The sequence below is a fragment of the Protomyctophum parallelum genome (assembly GCF_964188405.1).
Source record: "Protomyctophum parallelum genome assembly, chromosome: 1".
NCBI lineage: Eukaryota > Metazoa > Chordata > Actinopteri > Myctophiformes > Myctophidae > Protomyctophum > Protomyctophum parallelum.
This window is the reverse complement of record NC_139697.1, coordinates 73,496,296-73,516,614: the sequence shown is the minus strand read 5'-3', so window position 1 is coordinate 73,516,614 and position 20,319 is coordinate 73,496,296. Positions and strand designations below refer to the sequence as shown.

General features: G+C 44.0%; 3 protein-coding genes across 4 annotated transcripts in view; 2 read left to right on the top strand and 1 right to left on the bottom strand.

Moving 5' to 3' along the window:
- Positions 1 to 2,866, top strand: part of LOC310860265 (neurobeachin-like) — a gene marked incomplete at its 5' end in the record, with an annotated part of 223,075 nt that extends 220,209 nt beyond the window's left edge. The window contains 5 exon segments of the mRNA XM_083767079.1: positions 16 to 186; positions 452 to 553; positions 981 to 1,177; positions 1,748 to 1,899; positions 2,584 to 2,866. Coding sequence (XP_083623205.1) covers positions 16 to 186; positions 452 to 553; positions 981 to 1,177; positions 1,748 to 1,899; positions 2,584 to 2,674 — 713 coding nt within the window. The 3' untranslated portion in view covers positions 2,675 to 2,866.
- A 6,655-nt stretch (positions 2,867 to 9,521) lies between these two features.
- On the top strand, positions 9,522 to 13,242 carry LOC310854837 (TLC domain-containing protein 2-like; the record flags this gene model as incomplete). Its single annotated transcript, XM_083759551.1, has 5 exons — positions 9,522 to 9,700; positions 10,450 to 10,532; positions 11,000 to 11,082; positions 12,514 to 12,725; positions 13,074 to 13,242. 5 exons carry the CDS (start codon positions 9,522 to 9,524, stop codon positions 13,240 to 13,242), a joined length of 726 nt encoding a protein of 241 aa, XP_083615677.1.
- Positions 13,243 to 13,918: 676 nt separating this feature from the next.
- LOC310860458 (F-box only protein 40-like) lies at positions 13,919 to 20,132 on the bottom strand. 2 transcript variants are annotated; one of them, XM_083767386.1, is made up of 6 exons: positions 19,973 to 20,132; positions 17,423 to 18,583; positions 16,195 to 16,481; positions 15,652 to 15,783; positions 15,188 to 15,530; positions 13,919 to 14,939 (listed from the first exon to the last, which is right to left on the bottom strand). In XM_083767386.1, exons 1-6 carry the CDS (start codon positions 19,973 to 19,975, stop codon positions 14,727 to 14,729), a joined length of 2,139 nt encoding a protein of 712 aa, XP_083623512.1. In that variant the 5' UTR covers positions 19,976 to 20,132; the 3' UTR covers positions 13,919 to 14,726. The 2 variants fall into 2 exon arrangements, with proteins under 2 accessions (XP_083623512.1, XP_083623511.1); XM_083767385.1 differs by lacking the exon at positions 19,973 to 20,132 and adding an exon at positions 19,820 to 19,940.
- Positions 20,133 to 20,319: the final 187 nt, after the last annotated feature.

The window sequence follows — 20,319 nt, the reverse complement described above, 5'->3', positions numbered from 1 at the left end:
GTTGTCGACGATCAGGGAAGCTGACCCAGATCGTGTTCGGCCACTGGGACGTGGTGACGTGTCTGGCGCGGTCAGAGTCCTACATCGGGGGCGACTGCTACATCGTCTCTGGGTCCAGAGACGCAACGCTGCTGCTGTGGTACTGGAGCGGGAGACATCACATCATAGGGGACAACCCCAACAACAGTGAGTGAAACGTGGTTTTCAGTCCCCAGTTCGACTCATGGACCATTTTCTGCATGTCACTCCCCAGCTCTATCTCTGTGATTCTCCACTGTACCAATCAAAAGACACAGAGAAGCCAGGACAATAACAGAGAGAGAGAGAGAGAGAGAGAGATAGAAATGTGGGACTCTCTTCTGCTATCTCTGATAAACGCATCAAGATTCAGGATTTTATGTTATCTCACATAATGGAACACAAGAGTAACGTTTTTGTCTGTGTCTGTCAGGTGACTACCCGGCTCCCAGAGCGGTCCTTACAGGTCACGACCATGAGGTGGTGTGTGTGTCCGTCTGTGCAGAGCTTGGACTGGTCATCAGCGGAGCCAAAGGTTTGTGCCACAAAATTATACAAATTGTTTCACCTTTCGAAATATACACAAAAAAATCACAAACTACAATTATTTGGATGTGGGAAGAATATATAGTATATTTCTAAAATGCAGTGGTCCCAAAATTATATCTAATAATATTAGGCCTGTATAGTATCAAAAACGAGATTCTAGTCATTCTAGTGAAAAAGAGATCTAACTAACAGTAAGGGTATTGTGTGTCCTTAAACTAACTAAAACTAACTGAAATCCTAGAAAATGTTTATTAGACTGTATTCTTTCTGACCTTCAAATGCCCTATATTACAATAAAAACAAACTAAAAAAGTAATTAGAACTCAATTAAGATTGAGCAAATGTTCAAGCTGTGTGTGTGTGTGTGTGTGTGTGTGTGTGTGTGTGTGTGTGTGTGTGTGCTTGTCCCACAGAGGGCCCATGTCTGGTCCACACCATCACAGGGGACCTGCTGCGGGCCCTGGAGGGCCCAGAGCTGTGCCAGCAGCCGCGCCTCATCTCCGTGTCCAGCGAGGGTCACTGCATCATCTGCTACGAGCGCGGGCGCTTCTGCAACTTCAGCATCAACGGCAAGCTGCTGGCGCAGATGGAAGTCAACGACTCCACCAGGGTACGTCACTGGGTTGGGTATAAATATGCTTGCACTGGTTCTCAGGGGTCCGGGGACTCCCAGGGGGCCTTGAGGGGGTATAACAGGAAGATCTACGAGATCACAATGCATCGCGATGCGACAAGCTGTGAGATTGTAGATCAGCTTTTAATTATCTTTCCCTAATAGGGACATAATTCTCGCTAATTATGTACATAATTCTCTTTCCCTGCCAAATTACAGTTTCAGTTCTTGAAACTGCAATGGTTGAGCTGTAAACCTGTAATCATGTGACAATATAATAACGTTGACTTGTCTGCATGTGTGTACTGTATGTATCGCAGAGTATTCTGCCTTTCTCTTACACTTGTGTTCACATTGTCTTATTGGTATTGTGTTTGATTTGTCTACAAAGCAATTTTATTATTATTAACTCGCATAAACTCAACACATAATATCCCTCTCTCTCTCTCTCTCTCTCTCTCTCTCTCTCTGTTGCTCCCTTTTCTCTTTGTCATTCTATATCTATCTCACTCTCTCTCTCTCTCTCTCTCTCTCTCTCTCTCTCTCTCTCTCTCTCTCTCTCTGCAGGCCATCTTGTTGAGTAGTGACGGTCAGAACCTGGTGACAGGAGGTGACAACGGTGTGGTGGAGGTGTGGCAGGCGTGTGACTTCAAACAGCTCTACATCTACCCAGGCTGCGATGCTGGCATCCGCGCCATGGACCTGTCACATGACCAGAGGTAAGGCATACACCACTACTGGACTAGGCCAGGGGTTCTCAACCGTGGGTCGCGACCACTTGGGGGGTCGCCAATTTATTTTGGGTGGTCCCCAAATTATATTAAAAAAACAAAAAAAAAATTTTTTTTTAAACTGAATGGCTGGGAAATGGAAATTGAGAGTTTACAATACATAGTACATGCATAAACTTTCCTTAATGATTAGATCTGGTTTCATTATTAATTTATGATATCTTTTCTAAGGTTATTTTTGCAGTCAGTTTGTATTGGAGGTGGGGAGGGGAGGCAGGGCGGGGCGGGGGTCATAAATGCCAAAAACTTTGAGAACCCCTGGACCAAGCAACATTCAGCCACTAGATAGTGCACTTTTACAACACCTCTGTGACATAAGGTTTGTTATTTGCTTGTCTGCAACATTTTAACACGATGGTCGCCTTCAGTTACTATGGCTAATATTTGGGGGGTGAAAAGTAATGGCCTACATCAATTCCACGATTTTAAAACCTGTATATATTTTTTTATTATTATTTTGTTTTCTTATGTAGCCTTGTTTAGAACAATCACTGAGGATTTCACTTTGTGTGTGTGACCGCTACAATGTGATGCCACTGTTACAGCACATTAATTAATCATATTAATCATAATAATAATAATAACAATAATAATAATAATGTGTCCTTGCAGGACTCTGATCACTGGCATGGCGTCGGGCAGCATCGTGGCGTTCAACATCGACTTCAACCGCTGGCACTACGAGCATCAGAACAGATACTGAGAGGTGTGCTCAGACTGAGTGAGAGAGAGAGAAAGGAGAATGGACAGAAAGAAAGAGAGGAGGAGAAGAAGAGAAAGGATGCAATCCTACTGCTGCATATCTGGAAGGAGGACGAGGAGGAGGGGCTACAATGTCAACCAGGAAGTACCTACCACCAGTGAGGAAGAAGAAAGAAGACTCTTCGGCTTGGGTTCGGGGAACCTGCAGCTGTCGATGCGACACCGAACCGGGAAGGAGAGCGGATTGCAAGCCAGCATCAGCAGAGAGACGTACTTCCTCCTCCACACACACACACACACATAAACACACACACATACACACGCCACACACAAGTGTGTAGACCACAGGCACGCCAGTAAAATAACCCAAAGGGTTACACTCCTGCTACTGAAACCTGCTAATCAACTAACAAAAAAAAAACGTAATAATAATTGAAAGGAAATCCAAGCGTGGTGTTGGTGTTGAGGCTTGGAACCCAACAGCACCACATGTGACACAGGACTGGTACATCTGTTTAGCTGGTTCCGCGTTCTGCGGGGGGGGGGGGGTGATTTGTCTTTAATTTTATTTTTTATTTTGCTCTGATATCACCCTGTTGTGTTTTGTTTTATTTTATTTTAATTAACCACGGTGGAGGGCAAATACAAATGTTGACCGTTCACACCGGGGGTCTGTGAGGCTCTGGAAATGGACCAGCCACTCCCGCTCGCTCCGTTCCCTTAAACCCTAAATCCATACAGGTGCTATTTGGCTTTATTTAAAAAAGAAATCCCCCCCTGAGGGTTATTATTCCTCCATTTTTAGTTTGAGCTTTAATTGTTTTTAATGTTTTATTTATTTCTGTCGGTTTTGGTTTTGCACACTCAGCGAGGGTGATATATGATTTTTTATTGTAAATAAGACTCTTGTTTCCTTTTGGAGTATACACACACTGGTCCTCTCACTACGCAGACCGTATCACCTTTTAAGTTATTAATGACTTGCCGTATGTAAAATATTGTGTAATAATTATAATAATGTTGACAAAGACTGATGGTTATGACTGCGGGTGGCAAGGGATGATTATGATAATGGTGATTATGATGATGATGATGATTGTCCTGGCGAGTGGCGAGTTGGTGAGGAGGATGTTGCCGCAACAACTAGGATGAAAAACCCACGAGGCGAACATGATTTTCCTTTGTAGATTTTGGTGATTGTATTGTCAAATATGTACATAACAAGTCTTTGTTCAGACTCGGGAGAGAGAAACTCACATCGTACTGAACGCAAAACTGAAATAAACTCTTCACCTAATCCACATTTGTTGATTACTATAAAAAAACAAAGAAACAAAAAAAAACTGAAAATAGAGAAAATCAATTAAATGTCCAAGGTTTGTTTTATTCGTTTCATTGTCATTATTATTCTATTTTTTATTTTATTATTTTTTTGTATTTGCACTTTGCACCAATCACATATCATTATTTATTAGGCTTGGGTTATTTCTAGTCGGCTGCCATTTTTTGTTTTTATTAGGGGACCATTTCTTCCCGACGGGATTATTTGTGCATTGAATATTTGTATTTAAAAAGCGTTGAGCCTCATGTGTGATTATTATAATTATTGTTATGATTATTATTATTAAGTTGTACAACCTCACCGTTGTAAGCAATATCATAATTCTGTAGCTGATAGAGCCTGGGGAGAGGAGAGGAGACAAGGAGACAAGGAGAGGAGACGAGGAGGAGACTAGGGGCTGAAATGTGAAACATAACTGTATGTGTGAAAAGCCATCTTTGATCAAACATGCACATACTCTTATCGACAGGTTCAACTTACGTATCCAAAAAAAAAAAAATTACATATTTTTGGATCTATGAAACCCTAAAAAACGTACAAAAAATACTATTGTATTCCTGTTTTATTGCAAAGATGTAAAATATGACATGTGTGCGTTGGGAAAAAATGATAAGAAAAATAAAATATGCAAAGAATTTGATGACTTGGCTTGCATTTATTCTTATGTGTATCAAAAGTTTTAAAATATCGTCTCTGTTGGGTGGGAAAAAATCAGACCCGTCTGAACTGTGTGTTCCAACCATTACTTGGAAGTATAACAAACCTGGGGTATCTGTAGATTTGCCATACTGATATTCAGAAGCCTGGGCCATTTGCATGAAGTGGCCTAAGAATAGCTGGCATTGATTGATTGATTGATTGAAATATTTATTAACAGTTTGCAGAATTACAGTACATTTCAAGCACAACTCAATACAAAGACTGTTAACTGTGAGTAAACGAAACATTTAGAGACACTTATAGCCAAAAATAAGAACAGGAATTCATCTTAAAGGAGGTAAAAAGGGAAAAGAAACATATACAGTGAGGGGGAAAAGGGGTGTGTGGTGGGGGGATTCAGATTTTACGGGGGATTTTACGGGGTTTCGAATTGCAGCCTTTGAGAGCGGTTTTGAAGGAGTCAAGGGATTCGCATGTCTTAATGACTGTTGGTAGGGCGTTCCACATTTTGGTGGCATAGAAAATAATTTAGTCCCTTGTTTGTGCAGAATCTGGGTTGCACGGACGGCTGGTTTGTTGCACTCCCTCTGGTGTTGTGGCCCTGTGGGTGTGGACTTCGTTAACATTAAGGAAGTATTTAGACAGGTGTATAGGCCTACATGGGTATCTTGGTGGTGTACCGAATCTTGTGGACCAGACCCATTGCAAGATGCTGTACTCTTTTGTCGGCCCTAAGCCATTCCAGCCTGTCAAAGTGGGCAGGGGTGAGGGGGGTGAGGCCGCCAAGTAGGAGCCTGACCAATTTGTTTTGGGAAGTCTGGAGCCTTGTTTTAAGGGCCTTTGAGGTGTGGTACCAAGAGGTGCATGCATAGTCAAAGAAACCTTGTACGAGGGATCCTGTTAGGGTCTTCATCTTCAAGGTGTTTTTGTTGACCAGTGAGGAGATCCTGTAAAGGACTTTTTTGATTACGTTGGTGGCCATTTTATCACCGGAAAGATTAGCCTCCAGGATGGAACCTAGGTAGGTAATTTCATCTTTCCGTGTGATAATATTGTCACCCACTCTAACCAAGAAACCATCTGCCTTGCTGATCGAGATTACTATTTGATCCAAAAATAATGGATTCAGGTGTGGACCCATGTAGGTGCAGATCATTCTACCGAGTTCAGAGCTGAGGGCCTTTTCAACATGCAGTTTGTTCCTGGCATGACAAAGAGCAAAGCCAAACAACTTGCCAAATTTTGTTCTGTTTTTGTGTTCTGGAGATATACAGGGAGTAGTGACCCACATTGCTGTTCCTTGGAGTGGCTCGTTTTGTCTGTTCGATGCTGCTGTGTTTAGTTTACGCTACACACACGCAGATGGCTTCTTGGTTAGAGTGGGTGACAATATTATCACACGAAAAGATCAAATTACCTACCTAGGTTCCATCCTGGAGGCTAATCTTTCCGGTGATAAAATGGCCACCAACGTAATCAAAAAAGTCAATCAAAGAACAAGATTCCTTTACAGGATCTCCTCACTGGTCAGCAAAAACACCTTGAAGACCTTAACAGGAGCCCTCGTACAAGGTTTCTTTGACTATGCATCCACCTCTTGGTACCACAGCACCTCAAAGGCCCTTAAAACAAGGCTCCAGACCTCCCAAAACAAACTGGTCAGGCTCCTACTTGGCCTCACCCCCCGAACCCACCTCACCCCTGCCCACTTTGACAGGCTGGGATGGTTTAGGGTCGTCGACAGAGTACAGCATCTTGCAATGGGTCTGGTCCACAAGATTCGATACACCACCAAGATACCCATGTACCTGTCTAAATACTTCCTTAATGTAAACGAAGTCCACACCCACAACACCAGAGGGAGTGCAACAAACCATGTACAACCCAGATTCGGCACAAACAAGGGACTAAATTCTTTTCGCTCCTATGCCACCAAAATGTGGAACGCCCTACCAACAGTCATTAAGACATGTGAATCCCTTGACTCCTTCAAAACCGCTCTCAAAGGGCACCTACGGATGGCTGCAATTCGAAACTGGCCTCTGTAAAATCTGAATCCCCCCCACCCCCCCACCCCATTTCCCTCACTGTATATTGTATATTGTATATTTTCCCAGTGCTTGTATATTTTCCCTTTTTTGCTTCCCATATGATGAATTCCTGTTCTGTTCTTTAGCTACATAGAAATGTCTATTTGTATGTCTCTAAATGGTTGTATGTCTTTAAATGTTTTGATGAATTGAACAATGTGGACCCTGTTGTAAACAAGTGTAATGCTTAATTGGGTCGTCCACTCACAGTTGACAGTCTTTGTATTGAGTTTGTGCTTAAAATGTACTGTAAATTCTACAAACTGTTAATAAATATTTCAATCAATCAATCAATCTGATTCTAGATCTGTGGGCGTATCCACTTCACTCACACGTGTAGGTGGTGTGACGTCACCACAGTCGCTTGCAAGTTGCAATGCATAGTGCATAGGCTACAGCTGAACCAACACACATGAGAAGATCCAGGAATCGTTTGCGGAAACGTTAATGAGTACTCTTAACAACCTTCCTAGAAATTTACCGGAGTAAAAGTACAAACACTTGTTTTGATGCTTGGTGTGACGCTGTACAGTAATCAAAAAATGTTAGAATATGGAGATAAGAGGTTTCTGCCCGACAGTGATGATTCGTACAGTGTTAGTGAGAATTTTAAAATAGGGATATAGATTAGCCATTGCGGAGAATTTCCATCACATCTTAACCCGGTGGTTTTTAGATTTTCCTGCTGAGTCGAGACGAGCCAAACCTTAAAACTTCCAAATCTTCTACATGGATTGAATCCCTGGACCGTCTGTCTGCCTGGTAGGAAAATAAATAAGTAGCACTGCAGCATTTATTCCAACACTTACTGCCGTCAATTAAGCAACAACATGTCACATCAAAGATCAAACCACTTCCATTTCTGCGAGTGACATCAACATAGGACAAAGTATAAATCCGGATTTTAACTTAAAACTGCCAGCGTGTGATATCCTGCTCTATGAATGAACTTGCTGAACATGCAGTGTTTATGAGAGCTCACCACCACTGCTCATCTAAAATCATGTAGGCCTACGCAGCATGACCAACAGCTGGCTCCTTTGATACTAAAGGAGATTCGGATGAGGAAGAAATTAAAATGTTATGTTTTTTCACTTTTTTGTTTTTGTTTTTAACGTCAAAGGTAGGCTACTTTACTTGAGTGACTTCTACTCCACTACATCTCAGAGGCAAATATTACTTTTACTCCACTACATTTATTTGACAGCTTTAGTTACTAGTTAATGCAGGTCTGCTGCAGGAGACTCTTGCTGTTGGCAGCCCCCCCCCCCCCCCCCCCCCCCCCCCACACACACACACACACACACGGTAAATGGGTAAATAAATAACTTCCTTTTTGACCTTTAGTTTAAAATGGCTGCGGAATTCCACTGTTGAAATAAAGAAAGCCTACGACGAGGATGGGATTCGAACCCACGCGTGCAGAGCACAATGGATTAGCAGTCCATCGCCTTAACCACTCGGCCACCTCGTCTGAGTGTGCACACCTGGCGCCATCAGATGGTGTTACTGCGGTACTACACAGTGCAGTGATTCTGGACCGAGAATACAAACGTACTGTTAGCATTGGCCGTAGGATAATGTTAGGATCAGTTAGGAATCGTTAGGACTCTGTTTGCAGTCCAAATTCGCTGTACAGCATGTCTTACGTACTGTACATACTGTATTCTGTAAACTCACTTGTGGGTTGTGGCACCCGAGAAGTGAGAGGTCCTCAGTAATTCAGTAACAGACTAACAGATGGAATATTCCTCATTCAAGGACATAGTATGGCTGTGACAGAACACATTTCTTGATCCAACACTGATAACACAAAATACAACAACTATAACATAGTCATACATAGTTTATAGCCTACAAACTGTATATTATAAGGTGTGCTGTGTGCAGACTTTGCATGTTTGTTTTTGAGGGACTCTAGCCCCTCCTATGCCCAGCTTTGTGTGCTGCCTATGTGTGTATGTGTACCATGAATGTGATAATTTGATTGGCTGAGCACGGAACGTATGACGATAAGAGAGCCCCTCACTTCACATGAGTGTGATTACTATTATTATTATTTTTTACAAAAGGACCAAATACACAAAATTAAACTCAGTTTAATACTTTATTATCAATCATAAGCTATCCCTGTCCCTGAGCATGTATACTGGCTAGTCTACAGTGTAGACTCTGGGGTATTGTAGGCTCAACGCCCAGCTGATATAATTCTACACACAGTCTTAATCTTGTTCTATGAAAAACAGTGCAACAATAAATTAAAAATATATAGTACCTGTGAGTACCTGTGATTGTGCAAATCTACTCATATATTACAGGAGTTGCAACCTGACCCTATATAACTCTAACCTTATCCCTCACTAAGCACATAAGTATAACCCTTAACCTACACAGTATGCTTATCTAGCATGATTATAACCCTAACTTCAAACATGAGCCTTAATTACTCTACTGAAAATATGAAAACATTGAGCAGTAAATCCCCCCCCCCCCCCCCCCCCCATGGAATTTGTGTAAATATAACCTATACATGTTATGATGTAGCCGCACAGCCCCCTTTACTCCTTATCAGCATGTCAGTTATCACTTCAGGTGAGCATGAAGAACCTGAGTACAACTAATGGACACTTCAGACATTGTTGACACACACACTGAGTCCACCGCTTGCAATTTATGTTGAACCTTTTTTAATTTGGGATGTGCCTTAAATATGCATTTGAATTTTAATTGAACTCTTCAGTTGTGCTTAGAACAACATGGATTTGTGGTCATCTCTCCTGGTCACTGGTGGATCTACATTCTCTTTCAGGCTGGTGAACAGACTCGTTGGGTGCCTGCCCACACCAGAGCCGGCCCGCAACAAAAGATGGAGGTGGCGCAACATCAGCACCTCTCTGGTTCACAGTGCCCTGACTGGAGCGTGGGCCGTTTCATGGTGCGTATACAATTCACAGTGAAATCTAAATGTATAGAGCATACAAAAGTATATAGGCAATGTGAGAAGCAGTTGTTGATGTCAGCAGTCAATGTCAGTAAAGAGTATACTGCTGTCCTGTTGGTGTTGGATTCAGGTTTACTATGCTTTTAGCAGGACTTTTGGCTTTGTGCAGTGCTTTAATTTGTTTCCACACACACAAATACACAGATATTTACATTTCATAGCACAATTCTGCAGATATAATAAGGCACTAAAGGCAGCTGGTAATTAATTGATAATTGATCAATTATTGGTGACTACGGCAGCCAATGAAATGATAAGTTGCCACTACCAACCCGATAGCCCAGCCTGCATGCTTTCAGCAGCTGGTAAAAAACAGGGATGTGGGCAGGGAAACAAACCATCCTTCATGTCACTGAGCATCATGAAGGTATTGAAAGACCCATCCACTTCAGACATCAGCAACATGAAAATGACAAAAATAAATAATTGTCCGGGTGAAAATCACACGTGTTTAGTGTTCTAGGGTTAAATAAATAATGACCATAGTATTCTACTACGTACTGTTTAAATTTAAGCTAACAATAAGATAACATCGTTAAAGCTAACAAGTCAACACCTTTTAACTATCTCTGTGCCATGGTCAACACTGAAGGACCTGTATACGGAAACAGTGAGAGACAGCTTTGTTTTAGTCCAGATTTCCCCTCTCTGATGAATGCTTTCATTTCTCACTCCACATGCAGTTTCTACCTCCACCCTGAGATGGCCAAGGACCTGATCTCCACTCATTCACTGTTTTCTCACAGTCTTGTAGCGGTGTCTACAGGTGAGACTGAGAGCCATGCTGGTTACATCATGAAACTCACCATGAAACAGTAACTTAAGAATTCCAGGTTTGACTAAAATCCACCAGTGGAACAGAACAGATTATTTATAGTGGAAATTTCACAAGTCACATGCTGTGTAACCGCCGTAACGGTATTAGTGTCTGTGTCATTTGCAGAAGGCGTAATCATCCAAACTGTCAATCACATTGTCAACCACTGAATGTTTGAGTTAAACACTGCCACATAACTCTGTGAGTACTAGAGCAGGTCACTGGAGGAAAGTTCACAAATGGTGTGTGTGTGTGTGTGTGTGTGTGTGTGTGTGTGTGTGTGTGTGTGTGTGTGTGTGTGTGTGTGTGTGTGTGTGCGTGAGAGACAGAGAGGGTGAGACGGTACCATCCAATATATGTCGGAACTAAAGCCTGTAACTTCCAATTCATGTATGCACATGTGTTTTCTCCTTCAGGTTATTTCATCCATGATTTCTTAGACCTGGCTTTCAACCAGTCACTTAAAAAGTCTTGGGAGGTGATGCTTCATCACTCTATGGTAATTCTCTCTCTGGTTTTGTGTGTGCGTGCGTGTGTGTGTGGGTGGGGGGGGGGGGGGAGTTGTTGGGTACTGTCACATACTGTCACCTAATTCAACCGAGTGACCCATGGGTAAATTCGTCCTCTGCATTTGACCCCTTCTAAGTGTTAGGAGAAGTTGGCAGCGCAGGGACCAACTCCAGTTCTAAGGCTATAGTGATTCAAGGTCAGTGGCACTGGCAGTGGCAGGAGTATGTTCCTAGAATCATGTCTTTTGGTGTGGAAGCCAACTCATATGAACCGATATGAACTCATGGAGAACATACTAACTTCACACTAAAATATTGGGTACAAACCCAGGGGGGCAGTCAGCCAGATATTTCGTGAAGCCTCATTTGAAATCGGTAGTTCATAATAATGGCCTGTTGTGGCGCTGGACTGGACCCAAAAAGCCCCATAGCTCCATAGAGGCCCATGTATTTTGGCCCAACTTCACCTAGACTGTATTACCTTAATAAACATGGTCATGAATACTTTCTTCTTCCAGTCACTAGTTTAAAGTCTCATTTCTAATGTCATAATATTCTTTTTGGAAAATTATGGTCCCATTAATAAAAAACATGACCATAAAGAAAAAAACCCATCGCGTATGTTCTGAGGGGCGTGGCTACCGTTACAGTCTATGATCGGGATTCCCCTCCCACTCGAGTCAAAATAAAAACCAACGGAGAAGAAGGGGGGAAGTCCCGCCTCGTTGTCTGGGCAGCCAATGGCCAGCTGGTCCAAAACGGAGCCAGCCAATGGCCAGCTGGTACCAAACGGATCTAGAAAGATGGCGACTTACAGTGCAGGAATAACAGGCTTCATTTTACGTCCATGTTAGACCCGGCGAACGCTTTGTCCATATTTTTTACAGTCTATGGTTCAAAGTCAAACCCAAGACCTTCTTGCTCTGACACTGCAGTGCTGCTAACACACCCAAACTGTGTTTTTCTGATATGGAATATCCATGATGTTTTGTGTATTTCTATGTACTGATGTGGGTCCCTTTGTCCCTCTCCCCTAAATTGCTGATTTAACATGAGTCAGTAAAATACTATCTTTTCCACCATAAAAAAACATGTAATCTCTAAGCATATCTCTTCACAGTTCAAGGTGAGCTGGGTAGTCAAATACACAAAAATGTCTCTTTCAATGTGTAATGTGTTACATACTCTTTTTTTTCAGGCCATCACCACTATAGGGCAGGCTACAAACTGGATTTTGGAATAAACAGGATCAAATAACAATAGTTTAAAATCTACTCATATTAAACGCAAACAGTTCTATCTGAGATTCTGCATACATCTAAGCAAATCCACAAGTGCTTGTGTGTGGCTGCGTGTGTGTGTATGTTTGCCTCCCTTGGTGTGCATTGATCCTGTTTTTCCTCATGTACCACATACTATAGGTAATCTCCTGTTTCGGCCTGGCATTGACCTCTCGTCTCTATGTGGGATTTGCTGCGGTGTCTCTGCTGGTGGAGATCAACTCAATCTTCCTCCATGTTCGCCAGCTCCTGCTCCTAGCCGGTCAGAGAAACCGGCCACTGACCTGCGACACCGCAACAACCTCACGCCCCTCCACGGCCTACCGACTCCTCAGCCTGCTCAACCTGGCAACGTAGGTCACTGTAGGTCGCCTATATCAGTGCATGTATTAACTTGAAGTGAACGCTAAACTTTGGTTGAGATTGAGACAGTCAAGATACGATGACGAGATGAGATAACTTGAGATAAGGTGAGGTGAAATAAGATGTTCTGGGTCGACTTCAGCTGGTCCTCAGGCTCAGGCATAGGTAAACCTAGGGGTTAGGAGTGGCTGTCTAGCAGAATCCATGTGTCCTGCTCAACTGATAGTGTCATTGAGCAAGGCATCGGATTGGATTGCTGCTTTCTCACTAGTTGAAAGTCACTCTGTATGATCATCAGCTAAACGCCAATAATGTAACTGTCTCCATCTCAACCTCAGGTTCTTGATGTTTCGTGTGTGCACGTTGGGTTGGATGACCCGCTGGCTGGCCGCCCACGGCGAACATGTGCCACGCGTTGTCCTGACACTGGGGACTGTAGGTCTGAGCCTCATCACCACCATGAGCACGGTGCTGTTCTACAGGCTGCTCCGGGCTGATGTGTTCTGACACAAACAATGCTGGCATGGACCAGTAGAGGGAGCCAACAGTACGTTAGTCGCTGTGTACAAGGACCTTGTTCATTTAGCATTTACATTGATAGGTTTAAAACAGTGGTTCTCGACCAGTGGTTTACATATTGTGACCTGAATGATGTAATACTTACAATGAAGTCAAGAAACTATACATGAAATAAAAATATTCCTTTTGTTAAGGAGAATTAGTGGTGTAGTGGCCTAACGGGTAACTGGAAGGACACAGATTATGCATCCTGTTGGAAGTGTTGTTGAATATTAACATCAGTGGTGACTGAGTGACATTTCTTTGTGAAACCAAATATCTTTATAGAGCCCAAATGAGAATTTTCCTTTTTTCACTATTTTTATTTAAAAAAAACTCAGTACATACTCTCAGACATTTAGACTATTCTTCAGTTATGTGAAACAAAACAATGTAGTTATGTCTTCCAGGCCGATAGGCTGGGAGGCAGATTTTATGTAGATCAAGGAAGAACCCCACTGTTTTCCCCTTCAAATCAGCCTCATGGTGGTGCTATATTAGGCCAGTTTATATCTTCGCCTATAACGAGGTCCCATACCAAGCTGTGAAACTACATACATCGTTTTTCTGTAATTACTTTCAATAATTGTGAGCAATGCCTGTATCATTCATGAGCGGTGTTCTGGTGTTCGTCAGTGTAATTATGAATTGGACAGTGATTGACTAAATACTTTATTAATCAGAAATGTAAACAGCACAGTAGGCCTAAGACATTTACTGTCGCTACCTATACACGCAATATGCACTGCGAGTAGGGCAACACACCGAGGGGGGCAACAAAATGTGCCAAAAAGTGCCACGCCGACCCTCAAAATAACAAATTTCTCTGCGGCTCCGCCGTGTGTGCGTCGACTCGTCACAAACAGCGAAAATAGCCGATCTGAGGAATAGCAGCACTATCGGCGGTAGGGGGGGCAGCGCAAATATCCTACGAGTAGAGCAACCAAATGGTCAGCTACGTCCCTGCTTTTAGGCTAAAGGATAACACAAAGAAATCCTGGGGACTTGTTTCCATTGTGGTCCTGTATTCAATTAATCAACAGAGCATCAAATGTACAAACAAATATAAACAGCTATATATATACAAAGGAGAAAAAACGGCGGTAGTGTAAGACACCTCCTTTCAAACGGAAATAAAACTAGCTCCCCTTGTGACCTTCTGGGATTCATTTATGTATTATTTTGAAGTAGTTAGACAGATGAGGGAACTGTCTCTTTTGAGTATCTTAAATACCATTCCCATTGTTACCCGTCCCTGAGCCATCCCAAACTAGCAACGTGTGTTGAATATACTGTAGGTGAGTCATGGGGTTTAGGTCGAGTAGTAGATGAATCCGTTTGTTTGGGAAGGTCTGAAGCTTTGTTTTTGGTGCCATTGAGTTGTTGAAGAACCAAGAGATGCAAGCATAAACAAAATCACATTGAAGAGTGCTCTAGCTAAAGTCTTTAGTGCAATTTTGTTGACAAAAGAAGAGATCCTGCCCAAAAATCTTGTTCTTGGAATAGAGATCGAGTGGCAGGAGAACACGATCTGTCCTGTGCTCTCTCTCATAGTACGGACACACCTTCAGGTGTTCAGACATGGATGGCACATCCTGGAAACCCCACCTGTCCACTGGGGAGAAGAGGGTGCTGAACTGCCATACCTGAGAGAATGCAGGTTTGAGTTAAAGAACATCAACAACAACATTAGAGAGAATGCGTTACATATAGGTGTTTGTGTTTGCTAGTTTGTCCCCTACTCGGGGACCATGCAAGTCAGGAACCACGCAAGGTGATAATGACCCACACCCAGTTATGTAATACCCATTGTATCGTAGGATCCAGGAGGTGGAAATATTTCAGAAACCCTACATTAGTTGCATACTAGTACTGTACTGACAGTTTGACTTACCTTATGCTTCACCCTCCACTTGGCTCTACCGTGGGAGTAGGTCTTCTTCTCCCAGTGCAGCGTGACCATCCCTCTGTCCTGGAGCAGAGAGGAGCACACGTCCCTCATAAGGTGGGACACCAGAGCCAGCTGGGACAGGGACAGGCTGTCCAAGAAACTGGCCATGTGGCACAGCACCTCATAGGGCAGGGAGCTCAGAGAGTCCTGCCCTCCTCCTCCTCCTGCCCTGCCAGCTCTCTTCCTCTGGGTGTTGGCGTGCTCTGTGGAGCTGCTGGGGTTCGCGGACCCCTCCTCTAGCAAGGCAGGTAGGACGGGACACAAGCTGTAACTGCTCAGCTCCTGGCTAAAAGCAGAAGCAGTGATAAGTCAAACTAAAAATTCGAATCTAAAAGTAAATCATGTTGTAGTGAATATATCCAACACATTCAGATGATAACAAAAGCCAATCATGAGTTAATACTCACATGTAATTAATGGTGACCTTCTGTGTCAATGGCTGGAAGCGCCTCTGAGTGTAGGTGCATCCCAGGTAAGATAGGGGACATCTCTGCTCAAACCAGCCGTTCGCGCTCATCTGTATATCACTGTGCACATTTCTTGTTTTGATTGGGGGGGGGGGGGTTAAAGATTTGATCAAAACCCTTGTTCAGAGCTTTTCTCCACTAACTGGCATTTGATTGTATGATTTAACCAGTGTGGGACATTAGATGCATAGATGTGTCTATACTGTACATCAAGATGATTCAGAGCAGCTAATAATAAGGTCGATGTTGTGCTATATAGCTAAAGTTGACAAGAATACAATTCTGCACTACAGTTACTGCACCCAGCCGTTTAGCTGTTTAACAGGTTTTGTCTCATCTAAAAGTTGTAGCTACAATGACCACAAAAACAATATGTTAGAGAACCTGGACTGTTTCAGTTTCAAGTCAACAAATAAGACAGCTGGGCGCAAGGTGAAATGAGTCAAATGATGTTTTTGAATAAGTGACAACAAGGACATCCACCTGTAGTGCTGGCCGTACTCTCGCCGCTGGAAGGCGTGTCCACAGAGGAAGGTGAAGGCGCAGGTGCCCTTGTTGTGTGCGCTGGTGACGCTCTCCACCTGCAGCTGGAGGTGCAGCTCCAGAGGCCTGCCCTCCGTCAGGTCGGCCAGAACCATGTTGTGTCGGAATGGGGCCGTCAGGAAGCTGTAAGTCTGCGAGCCCTGATCAGACATGAAAGTGTCGCCGGATGAACCCTCTGCAATGAGGTGTCCACGCTGCTCCTTCTCCAGGCAGCACAGCAGAGATGCCTTGGGGACAAAATCAGACGCATTGCAGTACGTCACAGTTATGAACCACACAAGAGTATGTTTTTGCGGATTCATATTTAAAGAATAGTAAAGGAAAAACTGTTGGTAGGTGGTTTCTAGGGTGTTGCTCTGGTGTATTAGGCAGTCGTTAGGCTGTGCTGGGGTTGTATGGTATTGATTCAGCTCTATAGACATCTGAGCCAGAACAAATTTCATGGGTCCATTAGGGTCTGTCATTTTGGACCTGTGAAGAGTTCTGAGGGCATTGCTAGGTTGAAACAGGTGGTTGCTAGGGTGTAGTAGGCAATTGCTACTGGCTGTTGCTAGGGGATTGCTATTATTTGGTACAGTGTTGCAAAGGGTTGTTGTTATCACTGCATTAAATACACAAAATAAACCATTATCAGGGTGTTGGAATATGGCCAATATGACCATATGTTTTGGTGTTTGGCTGTGTTCACCCGGACTGCACGCATGCAGGGTGGTGCAGACATAGCCTGGTAAACGACTCCCCCTGCTGGACTACGTGTCAGGGCCAAATTTATGGTCGGGGCATGGAAACTAGGGGCCGGGGGTAATATTTACTATTCGGGACGCAACTCGAACGCCGTCTCTATGGCCTTGAGCCACGTGAGGCACCGTGCCGAGCGTTGCGACAAAAGCAAACGCTCCCATAGTTTCACTTCCGTGTTTCCCAGTATGTGGTGTTATCACATTCTGGCTGTATTCTAAGCTTCTGATCACGAACATTCTCTTGATTAAGGGGTGATAACATTCGAAGCGGGTGGCGTTTGCTATAGGTTGTAGTAGGTTGCTGAGGTGTTTCTAAGGGCTAGTAAGAGGCACACACACACACACACACACACACACACACACACACACACACACACACACACAAACTGTCAGCTATTCAAACCTAGACAGTAAATGACAACTTTCACCTGAACTTCCTCCCAAAAAGGCATATTCTCCAAGGGCACCCCTAGGTCGCTGGTGTCCACTCCAATGCTCGCTCTCTTGGCCCAAGGGTTGCGGCCGTGGGCATTTCTGGCTTTGAAGCTGGTGGGAGCCCTGAATGCGCGCGCGGTGATGATCTTCATTGGCTCCACGTGCCCGCACCACTCAAAACCCATTCTCTCTTCCTCTGTCGTGCTGGAGAAGGAGGTACATGCCTGTTTATCCATGCACGTTGATGTCCCAGCATTTTCGTCCCCTTCGGTGAGCACACCGAGCCCCTCCCCTTCATCTTTGACCTCACTCTGACCGTTACCCCCGGCAGCAGCCATCTGACCAGCCTCCCTGCAGCCGCCCATCGCCGTGTTGAACATTTTCTCCCACCTGCTGTAATTCTGCAGTCCTTCAGCGCCCATTCCCTGACCCCTGGCCAGGGCCTCCCGCTCCTCCCGGGTGAGTTCTCTCTCTTGCTCCATCCCGGCGGCTACCGCCGCCGCTGCTCTCGCCTCCACCGCTCTTGCCTCCGCCGCTGCTCTCTCTACCACTCTTACCCTCTCCGCCTCCTCCCACCTTGCCCTCCTCGCGTCCCTCTCTGCCAGCTCCTTCTCTAAGGCGGCCATCTTCTGCTCCTCTTTCTTCTTCCTCGTCTCCTCTGCCTTCCTCTCCCCCTCCAGGTCCTCTTCCAGTCTCTGGGTCAACTCCGGGAAGAGCTTCTTCATCTTCAGGGAGTGGAAGAGTTGGTCTTGGTCTCTCAGGGACATGGCCAGGTCCAGACACTCCGCTCGGCATCTGCTGTCCTTCAGTAGGTTCTGGCGCAGCTCCGTGTTGGGGTGAGCATTGGCGTCCTCCGCTGGCCAGCGGTTCCACTCCATGGAGCAGCACACCACACTGGCTGGGCAGTCCCGGAGGTGAGCCGCCTGACAGGAGCGAGGCATGGTGAGTGGGCAGCCCGACTCGCCGTTGAGGCAGGGAACCCTGACGTTGGGGCAGAGCAGCATGTGCTCCTCCTCTTTACACAGGTGGTAGTGAGCCCCGCAGTGCAGGTGACATTGGGTCAGCACGCAGGACACAGAGATGTCCACCTTCTTCCTGCAATGCCGACTGTAGCAGCTCTCACAGTGAGAATGGAGCTGTGTCTTGGAGGCCCGCTGGTGACGGTGATGAAAGTAACAGAGAGAAAGACAGAGACAAGAGTCAAGACACTTCATTGCAGAAGAAGAGAGACAAGAGAGAAAAAGGTGTGTGTGTGTGTGTGTGTGTGTGTGTGTGTGTGTGTGTGTGTGTGTGTGTGTGTGTGTGTGTGTGTGTGTGTGTGTGTGTGTGTGTGTGTGTGTGTGTGTGTGTGTGTGTGTGTGTGTGTGTGTGTGTGTGTGTGTATATTTCTAGTTGCAAAGTGTTTGTTTCATAGAAATTACCATAGACATGTTATGAGTTACTTCCTGTATCCTGTATTCCTCTAATAATAATAATACATTTTATTTATAACGCACTTTACATTTGAAACAAATCTCAAAGTGCTACAAGCTGAAATATTTAAAAGAAAAATAAGAATAAAAACAATTAAAACATGCTGTGATCACCTAAACAGCTAAAATGTTAAAAGAAGCACACAGGGCATCTTAAAAGTCCAACTAGGCAAATGCTTTGATAAAAAGGAAGGTCTTTAGTCCCTTTTTAAAAGCATCTACGGAATGTGGTGAGGAGCAGCTGAGCAGAAGGCCCGGCCCCCCATGGTGCGGAGATAATAATATGATAATAAGTGTAAACTGTAAAGTGTTTGAGTTTGGAAGCACTCGCCTTTGGTAAAGCAATGTCCTGCTGCCTCCTGCATTATGTGCAAATTCACAACAGGTGGTACGAAGGACCATTGAGTGATATCCAACGAGCACTTCCAAACTACAACACAAATAATCACCTGCAATGAATTTCTTGACAGGAAGTAGCTCATAACATCTCTACGGTGGATTTTTATGAAACAAACACTTTGCAGATTGAAAGAGGTTTAAGAGGATCTTTTCGTACAGCTGCAATGTTGGTGAGTTTGACGTAGTTTAATACAATCAGATCTGACTTTTCTGTTTGGATGTATGGGCTGTCAATGGCAAATTGAGGCTATAGTTGCCACCCTGCCATTAACTAAATGGCAAGATGGCTGCATTCTGCATTAGGTCAATTGCTATTGTATCCCTGTAACTTATGACAAGTTGAAGACATTGAAGAGCGTGAGAGACCATCAAACATCTGCTTTCAATGCCATTTCAATGTCATTTCGAATCTGTCATGCAATCAAATATGATACCTACTACTACTGTATATGTAGCCTCTAGCCTACCATTTTTCATTTCAAACTGTTATTTTTATAATCGAAAGGCACTTGAGCTTACCTTCATTTACATGATGATGAATAAGCACGGCAGAAAACAATACTAGACACCACTGTCTAGTATGAAGGCAACTAAAACATTTGGGTGTGCATACTGTTCATTCATCATGTGGAAATTGGAATCATTCCCAAATACATATGTTGTTTAACTCACCATATCCACACGGTAGTGTCAGTATGTCACAGAAGTTAAGGTGTCCTATAGGATTAGAATGTTGACTAACGGGAAGAAAAATAAAGATTTGTTATTGAAATTATAAACTAGCTCACATTAAAGCAATTTGGATTGCAGTAAAGTAAGCACAGCGGGACAAAAGTCTTCCTCAGCTGCCAATGTGGATATGTACCTCCCCTCTAACTGGACAGGCTGGTTAAAATTAGATTAGCTGTGTGCATGCATGATGGGATGGCACCCCCCCCCCCCCCCCCTTCTCTCATTCTCTTTACTAGAGTAGTAGTCAGGTTACAGACCAAGATGCCACTCAGAATCACGGGGCCACA

What these genes read in the sequence shown, in the direction of transcription:
- LOC310860458 (XM_083767385.1), bottom strand. An exon ending in GAGTACGGCCAGCACTACAG is followed by an intron (nt 15,784 to 16,194) that starts GTGGATGTCCTT and finishes AATCAAAACAAG; the next exon opens with AAATGTGCACAGTGATATAC. An exon ending in AAGGTCACCATTAATTACAT is followed by an intron (nt 15,531 to 15,651) that starts GTGAGTATTAAC and finishes TTCTGCTTTTAG; the next exon opens with CCAGGAGCTGAGCAGTTACA.